At 32.0% G+C, this 12,402-nt stretch overlaps 3 protein-coding genes across 3 annotated transcripts; all 3 read left to right on the forward strand.

The window, feature by feature from the left end:
• The first annotated feature begins 1,076 nt into the window (after positions 1-1,076).
• LOC115705279 (methyl-CpG-binding domain-containing protein 11) lies at positions 1,077-4,306 on the forward strand. The gene is made up of 2 exons (XM_030632576.2): positions 1,077-1,483; positions 2,650-4,306. Exons 1-2 carry the CDS (start codon positions 1,418-1,420, stop codon positions 3,928-3,930), a joined length of 1,347 nt encoding a protein of 448 aa, XP_030488436.2. The 5' UTR covers positions 1,077-1,417; the 3' UTR covers positions 3,931-4,306.
• A 110-nt stretch (positions 4,307-4,416) lies between these two features.
• On the forward strand, positions 4,417-7,256 carry LOC115705284 (glucan endo-1,3-beta-glucosidase 14). Its single transcript, XM_030632586.2, has 3 exons — positions 4,417-5,769; positions 5,874-6,904; positions 6,992-7,256. Exons 1-3 carry the CDS (start codon positions 5,607-5,609, stop codon positions 7,079-7,081), a joined length of 1,284 nt encoding a protein of 427 aa, XP_030488446.2. The 5' UTR covers positions 4,417-5,606; the 3' UTR covers positions 7,082-7,256.
• Positions 7,257-8,828: 1,572 nt separating this feature from the next.
• Positions 8,829-11,126, forward strand: LOC115705356 (cucumber peeling cupredoxin-like). Its single transcript, XM_030632684.2, has 2 exons — positions 8,829-9,106; positions 10,590-11,126. The coding sequence occupies exons 1-2, from the start codon at positions 8,926-8,928 to the stop codon at positions 10,937-10,939; spliced, it is 531 nt and encodes a 176-aa protein (XP_030488544.2). The 5' UTR covers positions 8,829-8,925; the 3' UTR covers positions 10,940-11,126.
• The last annotated feature ends 1,276 nt before the right edge of the window (positions 11,127-12,402 follow it).

The raw sequence follows: 12,402 nt of genomic DNA on the forward strand, positions 1-12,402 counted from the left end.
GGGGTTGTGGGATGTGGGTTCGGGTGAAGGGGAAAAGGCAAGGAGAGTTTGAGGGAAGGAGAGAGAAAGAGTGAGTTTTTGAGAGAGGTATTTTTGGGGTTTTGAAAAAGTGGTCATATGTTTTCAATGTTGAAAAGTATTAGTTTAGGGAAAAAAATTATCCCTTAATGCATGCATAGAAATTCAAATTTCCCCAATCTTATTACATATGATTGATTTTATTAAGTACATCATAATTTTAATAGAATTATTATTACTTAAAAGGATGTGTATATACCTATATTATGTATTATTGTATTTTTTGTATTTTTTTAATAAATAAGATACAAAATTATTATTACACTAATAACAGTATGAGACCAAAAAAAATATTAGACATCAATAATACTTTTAGCACAAAAATTACTTTACAAGAAAAATTTATTAATTATGAAATAATCATCATAAATTTCATTAAAAAAACATTCATAAAATGTTAATATTTAATTCATATAATTTGATTATACGCACACACAAATCATACATAAAATTGACAGACTTATATTTGAACTAATTATTTTTTTAAATATACCTATTAAAGTGAAACATGAAAAATTTTATTTTCAGTATTATAAATTATTTGTAAATTTTAAAAAATTTATAAAAATAATAAATATTGTTATAAAAAAATATTATAACATATAATTTGAGATGTAAAATTAATTAAGAGATTTTTAACACTACTCATATCTAATTACAATTACTAAAAAAGTGTACTCAAGCACGAGCAATAGCGAAAAACATTTGATAGATTTGATTTGAATACGCGCCACGTCACATCGTGGGACAGGTCACCAAATAAAAAAATAAAAAATAAACCTAAGCATATAACACGTGCCCATCTCAAACAAAAACTCTCCACTATTAAGGAAGAAAAAAATAAATAGAAATCATTTATTAAAAAATAGAAAACCTAAAAAAAAAAGAAAAGAGTAGCTAGAAGTAAAATTACAAGGCAAAAATCAGCTTTAACTGACAAAAATAGCAAAATTAGATTAGACAACTGTGAAATGAAATTTTTTAATTTTCTTTGTTTATCTAATTATTTTTTTAAATAATCCCAAAAAAAAAAAAATAGTGTACAATGTGGGGTGAGCTTATCACTCCCACTGGATATTGTGACGGTTTAAGTTACATGAGAAAAAATATATGAGAGAGAGAAAGAGGTCTCAACGGTTTCCAACACCTATTCTTTCTTACCACAAATACACAAACAAAGCATAAGTACTTGCTAGGCTTTTTAGAGAGAGAGAGAGAAGGAGTTTCTAGTGAGAGAAAGGGGTAGAGGAGAGAGTTCTTTCTACTTTGAGGTTCCATTTATCATTAGTTCAATTTTTATTCTGGTTTTGTTTTGTTTTGTGGTCTGAATTTTTCAGGTATGGAGAACAAAGTGGATGAGGTTGTGTCTGTTGAGCTTCCAGCTCCTCCTGCTTGGAAAAAACTGGTCTTTTTCTTCTCTCTCTTTTTCTACACTCTTAATAACAAGTGCTTTGTCTAATTAAGAGTAACAATTTTTTAATTTCTTTGATGTTTTTGGAGCTCGAACGATTTTTATGTGAATATTTGCCTCTGTGGCTCCAAGTTTGCTTTTTGAATTTTGAAGGTACCATTTTTATGATTCATGACATCAATTTCTTTCCTTCCGTTTTTGGGTCCGAGTTTGTCACTTTTTTGTTGTGCTTAATTTGCTAGATTGTTTCTTTTTAAGTAGTCTGACGGGAGTAATTTTTTGACAAGTAATTAATAGTATATTTAGTTTTCATAGCTAGGGTTTCTGCATAAAATTTGGTACTAACTGCCAAGATAGTAAATTTTGGGGTTAGGGTTTCCCAAGATGGGGTTCTTTGTCCATCTGTTACTATTTTCGGGTAACAGTTTCATTTTTCTTGAAGGAGAAAATTTGAAATAAGCTTGTAAATTTAAAAACTTGTTTTTGATGAAGGATTTTCTCCCTGAATTACCTACATTAGCAAAAATTTCAGCAATTTATGGTTTCTGGAATAGCTTTCCCAAAATAATGGTTTTTGGTTATCAATTTTGTACTTACACACTCTCTGCTTTCAGAGGGTTGACTTTATCTTAAGTACCATTTGTATTTGTTTAATCTCTGAAGTGTGCTTCTTCAATTTTGAACCAAATATGCATTTTTTTGTCGTATGGATTTTGTACTTTAGATCGTGTTCAAGTCAATAAACTTGAATAGAAATTTGGAAATTGTTGGTCTCTCGAAATATAGTTTTCCTAAAATGCAGATGAACAGAAGAAACGAGGGAAAGAAAATCCCTCTTGTAGTTTTACTAGTATATACTATATAGATAGTTGACGAATTTAGTTTCTTATAAAGCTGAGATTATAATTTGCCATTTTGCTATATTTAGCCAGTTCCATTTTTAGCTGATTTTAAATTTCTGATGGTTCTAATCTATAGCCCTATTTTTGTAAAAGTGGTAAGACTGGCAGTTGTCTTGACTTCTAAATACTCTGAAGAAATATGTATTGGGATACCACTAAATTTTGTACAACTCTTGTGTAGTGGGAGTCCATAGGAACAAGATTACTTTAGGTATTTTCTTATTACAAGTATCTCTGATCTGTTTTTTTTGGGTGCAGTTTGTGCCAAAGAAGGCAGGAACACCAAGGAAAACTGAGGTTATTTTTATCGCACCTAGTGGGGAAGAGATATCGACTAGAAAGCAATTGGAGCAGTACCTAAAATCACATCCTGGGAATCCTCCTGTATCGGAATTTGACTGGACTACTGGTGAGACTCCTCGGCGATCTGCAAGAATCAGTGAGAAGGTGAAGGTAACCCCACCACCACCAGAAAATGAGCCACCCAGAAAACGTCGAAGATCATCAATCTCGAAGAAGGACAAGAAAGAAGGGGAAGTTGCTCATGAAGAAAATGAAGCACAGGCTGCTGAAAAGACAGATGCTGGAGCTGATGGGGCCGGGAATGGTAGCAATGTGGAAGAAAATAACAGTACTAAGATTGATGATGCTATTATGATTGAAGAAACTAAAGGTGAGAGTGATACTAAGGATAAGGAAAGTGATGAGCAAGTAGTTGCAGAAGCAGCTGCAGAAGAACAACTTTTGGGTGAAGCTGTGGCTACTGAGAATGGAAAGGAAAGCTTTCCCAAAGTTGAAGCTGAGAAAGCAAATGAGAATGCCCAAAAAGAAACCGAGACTTCTACTGTAACTGCAGTTGAGGTAGAGAAAGTGAATGAGAATGTCCAGATAGAAACTGAGACTACTACTGTAACTGCAGCTGAGGTAGAAAAAGTGAATGAGGATGTCCAGATAGAAACCGAGACTGCTACTGTAACTGCAACTGAGGTAGAGATGGTGAATGAGAATGTCCAGATAGATATCGAGACTGCTACTGTAACTGCAGCTGAGGCAGAGATAGTGAATGAGAATGTCCAGATAGAAACCGAGACTACTACTATAACTGCAGCTGAGGTAGAGATAGTGAATGAGAATGTCCAGATAGAAACTGAGACTGCTACTGTAACTGCAGCTGAGGCAGAGATAATGAATGAGAATGTCCAGATAGAAACCGAGATTGCTACTGTAGCCACAGCCGAAGCAGTAAAAACAAATGAGAATGTCCAGAAAGAAACCGACACTGCTACTATAACCGCAGCTGACACAGAGAAAGCATATGAAAATGTCACTGCTTTTGTAACCGCAGAAGCAAATGGAGGAGCAGAGAAAGAGGATCCTAGTGGAGTGGCACCTCCATCCCAAGCAGAGACTAAGGGGGTTGATGTTGAGGAGAATATCACGAAGGCGGATGAGGGTGTTGTTGATCACGGAAAGGTTGACCATATGGGGCGAGTTGATGCCCCACAACAACCTCCGGCACCCTCCCCAGTGAGCTGCTGAACGTTACGTGGTAGAGCTATCAATTCAATTTCCCCTGTGCATTTTGTAATACTCTAGTCAAAGGTAAAGGTAATTTATGATGAATTGGGTAGCCCCAGAATTTAATGGATGACTGTAATTCTAATATTAAAATCTATGTTAGCTTTATTTGTATGTAGCTTTAGTAGATTAGGAGGTAGATTTTGATATGTTGGGCAGGAGCTTTATTGTAGGAGTAATAAGGTAAGACATCTTATGTGGGTTAGTTTCTCTTTTCTTGTGCTGTAGAGTTTAGGTTATAGCTTCTGCTCTGTTGGTACGCTATTTACCGTAATTGCTGATGTTGGTAACTAAAACTGTCATTAAATGTTCTTATGATACAATTTATTTGTTATTATGTTGATTAAATTTTAAAGTTTCAGTAATTGGATTGTTTCAAAAGGTTAGTTAAATACATCATGTGAACATGGTTTTTCAAGGTATAATTCAGATGAAGAAAAAACCTAATTGCTGCAGAAATTTTCTTAAACTGTAACAAATTTCTGTGAAGATGGCATAAAAATAAAATAAGGTAGGAAGAGATTAATTTTTCAATACGATACTTATACTAAAATAAAAATTTAATCTTAAAATAAAAATAATTATACTGACTTAAAAGTAGCACTATAAGAATTGTTTTATTTTTATTAGAAATGTGGGACAAAAAAAATAAATAATAACAAGTGGATAAATAGTCAATTTTAGTTTAAATTTATGTAGTGTTTAAATGACCTGATGATATATTAAAATGTACGTCTGTGAAACAGTTCTTAACTTTATATATGCATAAATATTGTAAAGATTGAAATTAAAAAAAATAAAATAAAATAATGGACTTTGACTATGCATGATTTGCTTATTTTGATTAATTATGCTTTTTGAACGATTTCATTATGGAATGGACTGTGTGATTTATTTGTTAATAGAAATTTTCATTTTTCTCTTAAAAATAATGAATTTTTTCTGTGGTTGAATTGTATTTCTGTTTCAAAAAAAAAAAAAAGAATTGTATATTCATTTGAAAATACAATAAGCTAAATTCATCTAAAAGTTTGTTTATTAAAAGTCCTTTTGTTATTTTTTTATAGTTTTGTTGATGTAACACTAATATGTCATTAATTTTGTATAATTTAATAGTTTAGGCAACAAATACATAACGTTTTAATAACAAATTATGAGAATATTTGTATGTTTAGTATCAATATATCCAAGTAACCCTATTGAACGAAAAAAAATACAATAATTTGTATAGTTAGATTTTAGTTCAGGAATAAAAATTATATTCATTCTAATATTTTTAGATGGCTTGCCAAGTTTATTAATTTTCTTTAAAAATCTATTCCCTACGAAAAGCATAAATATACAAACATGCATGCCAATTCAAATCAATTATACAAAAACAAAAGAGACAAAACGTACACCAATAGAAAGTTCAATTTTTTTTTTTCGAAAAGGTATACTTTAGTGGAGAGAAAAAAGATAAGAATCTATTCCCAACATATTTCCCCATCTTTGGATTTAGGCCAAGAACAAGAATCATCTTCAAAAGTTTCAATCTTTCTAAACCATCATCATCTTTGGACAAAGGGCAAGAATCTACTTAAACAATACCAAAGGAAAAGTACTAAAATCAAAATTCTTTTAAAAAAATAATAGTAATGGTGAACACTTCATCTCCCTCTTCTTCCTTCTTCTTCTTCTTCTCTACAAAAATGGAAATTTCATTCATTCTTCCCACCAAACAAATGGCATTCTCTTCAATCTCCCTCTCCCTTTCCTTCTGCTTCTCTCTACTCTTATTCTCTCCTCTCTTTCTCAAAGGTAACATCTTTTTTCAAATAAGTTTTTTGTTTTGTTGTATATTATTGTTTTTTTTTTTTCAAATATATTTTAACACATTGTTTTTGTTTTTTTTGGTTGACCAGAAGTCAACGCCTTTACAGGAACGTATGGAGTAAACTATGGGAGAATAGCAGACAACATACCACCACCACAAAGCGTAGTGACACTTCTCAAAGCAGCAAAGATCAAAAACATAAGAATCTACGACGCAAACAAAGATGTTCTAACGGCTTTCAAAGGTTCAGGAATCGAAATCATTGTAGGACTTGGTAACGAGTTCTTGAAAGATATAAGTGTAGCTGAAGACAGAGCAATGATGTGGATCAAAGAAAATGTTCAGCCTTACATTCCTGGAACTCGAATCAGAGGAATCGCCGTTGGAAACGAGATATTGGGTGGCTCTAGTTTAGAATTGGGTGAAGTTCTTCTCCCAGCTGTGAAAAACGTTTACAGTTCTCTTCAAAAACTTAATCTACACAAATCTATTGAGGTTTCAAGTCCACATTCAGAGGCAGTTTTCGCCAATTCATATCCACCATCTTCATGTGTGTTTAAAGAAGATGTAGCCCAAATCATGATACCACTTTTGAAATTCTTTCAACAAATTGGAACCCCTTTTTATATCAATGCTTACCCTTTTCTAGCTTACAAAAGTGACCCTGAACACATTGATATAAACTATGCTCTGTTCAAGAAAAGTCCTGGCATTTTCGATGCCAAAACTAATCTTCATTACGACAACATGTTCGATGCTCAGCTTGATGCTGCTTATGCAGCTTTGGAGAAAGCTGGGTTTCCTAAAATGGAAGTGATTGTGTCTGAAACAGGTTGGGCTTCGAAAGGTGATAGTGATGAAGCTGGTGCTAATCTCAAAAACGCTAGAACTTATAACTTGAATTTGAAGAAAAAATTGCTTAAGAAAAAGGGTACTCCTTATAGGCCTAAGACTAAGGTAAGGGCTTATATTTTCGCTTTGTTTAATGAGAATCTAAAACCTGGTCCAACTTCGGAAAGGAACTTTGGGCTGTTTAAGGCTGATGGGAGTATATCTTATGATATTGGTTTCACTGGGTTGGCTCCTTCTTCTGCCACTTCTTCTCTATTGTCGTTTAAGGTATGTTTACATTTGATCTTTTTGATTAGTTTAGTTTATACGATGTATGCATAGATTTTAATGGTTTTCTTTTTGTGTTGTTAAAAGGGTATTGGAATTCAAGGTTTGGTTCGATCATCGTATTCATGGGCTTTTACGAGCTGTGCTGCGGTTCTGCTTCTAATTTTATCGTCGTGATGATTGAGGATGTTGACCAAAGACTTTGACTCCCCATCCTATACGTTGAGATCCTTGAAATTTGAATTTGATGTAAAAATTTGTATTTGTGTAAAATATTTACTGTATATGGTAAATTTATTCATTCAATTCCAAGTATATATACCAATGATAACACGATTATTTTTTATATATGTATTAGACGTGGATCACACAAAGCTGTTTTTTTTTTCATAATTTACAATAAGAAAAAAATCAAAATGCATATGTTATGTTTTTTTTCCCTTACCTTCCTCCTCTGTTTTTTATTTGTTCGTTCTTTTTCTTACATTTTCATAATTCATGTAGGATTTTACTGCCTTAACCCTACACCAACAAAGACTTAATATCAGTATTAAGGTCAAAACTGACCTTTCCAAGTCTAACTAATGCTTTAGACTTAAACGGCACCGTATGACCAACACGACATTCAAACTTGTGTCGTTTGGCTCTCTGAGTATTAAATACTCTGAGAAGGGTCTAGAAACCCTAACACTCAAAACACTCAGCCTCACCAATCCCACAGATCGAAACCCTAGCAGAGCAAGTTCTCAAAGAGAACTTGCTCGATTCCAAACCCTAGAAACCCAGAAAACCCAGATCCAAACACACACACAGATTTTAGGTTTAGATGAATGAAAAAACCAAGTAATAGGAAAGAAATCACCAGATTTGTTTCAGAGTTCACCCCAAAATTAGGGCTACGTCTCTGTCAAGCTCGTCTCAGAGATTAGCTTGATATCCACTATGATCAAAGGCAAAAATACAGACTTTTGGAGCTTCCTGTCACAAGATCTTTGATCAGGTAAACTCAGTTTTGGTTTGTACAAGTTTTCATTTGTTTTTCTTGTGATTTTCTTCTCGATCTAACTCTGTTTGTTGTCGTTGTGCATGTACTCATCCCTTCTACCTCCTCACCATGAGATCTGCATTCTCAAGGTTGGATCTTGGAGCTGAAGTCTTCAAAACTAGGGTTTTCTCTTCCTTTCTCTCTCTCTGTAATTTCTGATCTGATTTTCTGTGTTAGATCTTAGGTTATTTGCTTTGATTCTGTTCTTTTATAGAGTAGTAGAGTCGGTTGATCAAGATCTTAGGAGTTAGTTACACTTTCAGTTGTAACTAACTGCTAAGATTTGATCCACTAGAGGCGAAGCCACCCTAGGACTGTTTTGTTTACTTGTTTCTATTTTTTGCTTTGCTGATGTGGATATTTATTGTAAAGGGACTGGTTATAAGTGGAATTTACTCAACAATTCATAATTACGATGATGAAGAAATTAATGAATAAAGTCTCATTTCTCGAGGAGAAAGATTCAAAGTCCAAAAACTTTGGCAACTTAATAATTAATAGTCGATTGAGAAAAAGGGTTATACTTATACATTAACTAAATCTTATTAATGAGTTTGAGATGACAAAACAAAATTATGTACAAATCGTAGTATTACAAGTGGAATGAAATAAAATTCTCAATTATAATAATAAATCATCTTCCATAAAACTACTTTGATCGTATATGGAGAAAACCAAATGATTATTAAGTATTGACTTTCCTAGACCATGGAACTTTGAAAAATGGATACCAATTATTTCCCAAGTTACCAAAACATTGATTGAGTTTCCTTGTCATTTTCCTCTATTTTACTTGTATGTGCCAATTAATTCCACGTCAACGCCGTGGTTTAGACCCTTCAACAGAAACGTGAGAAGTCTTTCTTTTACATTACTCCCTTGATATTATTTATAGGTTCCATACCATTCCATCCACTTAACAAGCATCTCACATAATCATCTACCTTCAATATTAGAAGAGTGTGTATGTTGAAAAATGGAAAAATGTGTTATAGTTGTTGTTGGTGTCATGGTAGCAGTATTTGTGGAAGGCATGTTTGCACAATCAACAACAGTGCATGTGGTTGGAGATAGCATGGGCTGGACCGTCCCACAAAACCCCTCAGAGTATTCCACTTGGGCCAATCCTAAGAAATTCTTTGCTGGCGATATCCTAAGTAAGATTTCCACATCTTATTATATATGTTCTGTTAACCATATTTTGTATTTTCTCTTCTTAATGTTACACAACTGGGGAAACTTTTTCCTTGAAAGAGGAGTACCAAGCTGTCCCTTATATTTTTAGGCTAATTAACATTGTTGGATTTAATGATTTTTTTTCTAATTTTAATTAATAAAGAAAATCTAACATAGATGAAAGTTCAGTTGACTTGATTTAGTACATATCAATATTTGAGGGGCATGATTTGATAAATATCAAATCTAAAGAGTATGATTTAGTACATGGACAATCGAAAATTAGAAAAATTGAATAAAATTGAATAAATTTTCATAAATCCAACAATCTCAATAGTTGAAAAGAATTTTTAATGAAAAAAAATTTAGAGAACATGATTTAGTACATGTCAAAATTCAGAGACAAAAATCTTAATTAGCTTATATTTTATTGTTACAATTTAATAATTCATATATTTTAGTTTAATATAGAAAACTCTTATATAACAACAAGTCTACATATAAAGGATCATTTTCTATGATGTTGGTCGTGTTAAAATATTAATAACAATAGCCATTAACATTTATTATAAATTATTCAAAATTTTGTAATATTTAGTAACCAAAAACACTAAGGTGGTGTTTGGTTCACATGAATGAACATTGGAATGGACTTGCTATTCCTTAAGAAAGCTCAATCAAGTGTTTGGTTTCTTTATTAGAACTTGAAAGCCCATTCCAAAGGAATTACAATTCACCTAAACTAAGGATTTACTTTTCCACTATAAAATCACTTGAAAGCTAATTCCATACTAACAAAAGTCTATTTTACCCTATCAATCCTCCTCCACTTCTCACCTTTTTGGATGTTATCATCATATTACTAATTATTTAATATTTATATGTAATTTTATTATTTTATTTTTTAATAATTAAGTTTGAGAATGTGCACATTTCCATCACATGATAAATATATATTTTTTGCTAAGAATATTATTTATTTTTTCAATTTATAAAATAATGGGGTGTAGTCGTACCAAAAAAATTGTACACTAATGTAAATAGGGTAAATACCATTTTGGACCCTCTGTTTTGCAAAAGTTACCAATTAGACCCTGTGTTTTGTTAAATGACAAAATGAACCCTGTATTTTCTAAAATAGTACAAATAGGACCCTGAATTGATTTTTTGTCAAATTAAAGTTTAATTATAATCCGATCTAAAAGTGCTATGACAAAACTGTTTACATTTTTTGTATCTGTTCGCATTAAGCATTGTCTTCAAGTTGGTTGTATTAAAAAAAAAAGTTGTCAAAAATTAAGCTCAGGGTCCTATTTTTACTATTTTAGAAAATACAGGGTCCATTTTGTCATTTGACAAAACACAAGGTCCAATCTGTAACTTTTGAAAAATACAGGGTCCAAAATAGTATTTACCCATGTAAATATGTTATAGTGTTAATGTTGTGTACCATTATTGTTTCAGCATTCAAGTTCATGAATGGCAGACACGACGTGGTTGAAGTACCAAAAGCATCATACGAGGGTTGTAGTGCATCCAATGCCATAGGCAACACCTTCACAACAAGCCCAACCAACTTTTCTCTCACCCAAGGACACCATTACTACATATGCACCTTCGGCGACCACTGCCAATCTGGCCAGAAGTTAGCCATCCAAGTCCTATCTTCCCAAGAACCCTCCCACCCACCTTCACCATCTAATGCTAATGTCCCGTCTACGCCTGGTTCTTCGTCGTCGCCGCCGCCCTCTGTTCTGGCTGCTGTCTTCTTCAATTTAATGTCCATTGCACTCACTCTCTGTTTCTCTATGTAGTCACTTTCGTTACCAATTAGTTGGTTTATATGTTTGTCAATGTAATAAGCTTGGCCATATTTTTTACCCTTTTGGTTAAAATTTTGGACATGTAGTCAATTTTGTCAAACCTACTCAACTAGCTAAATCTATACCATGTTTGTTATTTGAGGAAATTATAAATTTTAAGGATTTTTATATTTCTTTTTTTTTTGGTGCAAAAAATGATTTTATTTTGGGAAATTTACATGGTATACTAACTTTTGTCATTTTTTTATAAAAATACTGCCAGACGGTATTTTTTTACTTTTTTACTGTATTTTTTATAAGTTTTATACTGCAGTATACTGTCTTAAATTTTCACTGGTGTTCTACTGGTGTTTTATTGGTGTTCTACTGTTATTTTGAGTTGTTTTGCATTGTGTTTTACTGGTGTTTTATAAAAATACAGTATTTTTGAAAAGATTTCCGTGTCACAGTATTTTTGTAAAAGTTAACCCAAATTCCAGTATTTTTGTAAATTTCCCTTTTATTTTTCAAAAAGGTTATATTGTGGGAAAATTAAAGATAAAGCTGAAAAAAAAAATGAGAAAATCTGGTAAGAGTAACCAGTTAATATAAGGAGGCTTTTTCTAGATCTTTTCACTTTTTAAAAAAAGTTGTCTTAAAATAACTTTTTTTTTTAAATATAATAACTAGTTTTATTGTTGAGAGTTAAAACAATACAAATTATATATATTTTTTTTTTGAGAAAAAACTACATTTTTACAAACTTATACTTTAAAAATTATAAAAATAAAAATTCCCCTTGTTATTATAACATAATTTTTTATTATCCAATGCACTTTTATGTTAAGACTCGGCCAGCCCTGAGGAGAAATTAGTTATTGGACATGAGATATGTAGTATTTTTAAAATTTATCAAAATATTTTGTGTGTATATTCGAAAATTGATTGGTACCTAAGCTGAGTGGGCCCCTTGGAGCAGGACTGAGGCCCAATGGACTCAAAATGCCCTTAACAAAAAATGAAGATTTTGGAATATGTACACCCAAGCTTCCCAACATTTTTAAAAATTAAATTTCATTTTTTTATTACTATTTAAAAAAAATTATTTTTAGTATGAATATTATAATAACCAAAGCTTTCAAAATAAGAAAGAGAGAAGCTTTTATAACCAAGATTTTCATCTAGTTTCCAAGGGGCTCCAGCCGAGTCCATTGTCCTAGTTTTGGAGGTCGAAAATAACTGGTATGGATCAAAATATATTTATAATATATGAAAAAAGCCCTAAAAAAGTAAACTTGTTGTTAGTTTTTTCTAACTAAATTACAAAGAGTATGAAAAATGAAGATATGATCATCGTTGGTAAACCGGTCATGCATATAAATAAATAATAAAAATGTTGGTCCATAAAAAAAATTAACTTGTTTTCCGTAATTGTAAAATAAACTATTCAATGGAAGATAAAAAAAATTAACTTG

The sequence above is a fragment of the Cannabis sativa genome, chromosome 1, assembly GCF_029168945.1.
Source record: "Cannabis sativa cultivar Pink pepper isolate KNU-18-1 chromosome 1, ASM2916894v1, whole genome shotgun sequence".
NCBI lineage: Eukaryota > Viridiplantae > Streptophyta > Magnoliopsida > Rosales > Cannabaceae > Cannabis > Cannabis sativa.

What these genes read in the sequence shown, in the direction of transcription:
- LOC115705279 (XM_030632576.2), top strand. Translation starts at nt 1,418, where the DNA reads ATGGAGAACAAAGTGGATGAGGTTGTGTCTGTTGAGCTTCCAGCTCCT. An exon ending in CTCCTGCTTGGAAAAAACTG is followed by an intron (nt 1,484 to 2,649) that starts GTCTTTTTCTTC and finishes TTTTGGGTGCAG; the next exon opens with TTTGTGCCAAAGAAGGCAGG.
- LOC115705284 (XM_030632586.2), top strand. Translation starts at nt 5,607, where the DNA reads ATGGTGAACACTTCATCTCCCTCTTCTTCCTTCTTCTTCTTCTTCTCT. An exon ending in CTCTCCTCTCTTTCTCAAAG is followed by an intron (nt 5,770 to 5,873) that starts GTAACATCTTTT and finishes TTGGTTGACCAG; the next exon opens with AAGTCAACGCCTTTACAGGA. An exon ending in CTTCTCTATTGTCGTTTAAG is followed by an intron (nt 6,905 to 6,991) that starts GTATGTTTACAT and finishes TGTTGTTAAAAG; the next exon opens with GGTATTGGAATTCAAGGTTT.
- LOC115705356 (XM_030632684.2), top strand. Translation starts at nt 8,926, where the DNA reads ATGGAAAAATGTGTTATAGTTGTTGTTGGTGTCATGGTAGCAGTATTT. An exon ending in CTTTGCTGGCGATATCCTAA is followed by an intron (nt 9,107 to 10,589) that starts GTAAGATTTCCA and finishes TTATTGTTTCAG; the next exon opens with CATTCAAGTTCATGAATGGC.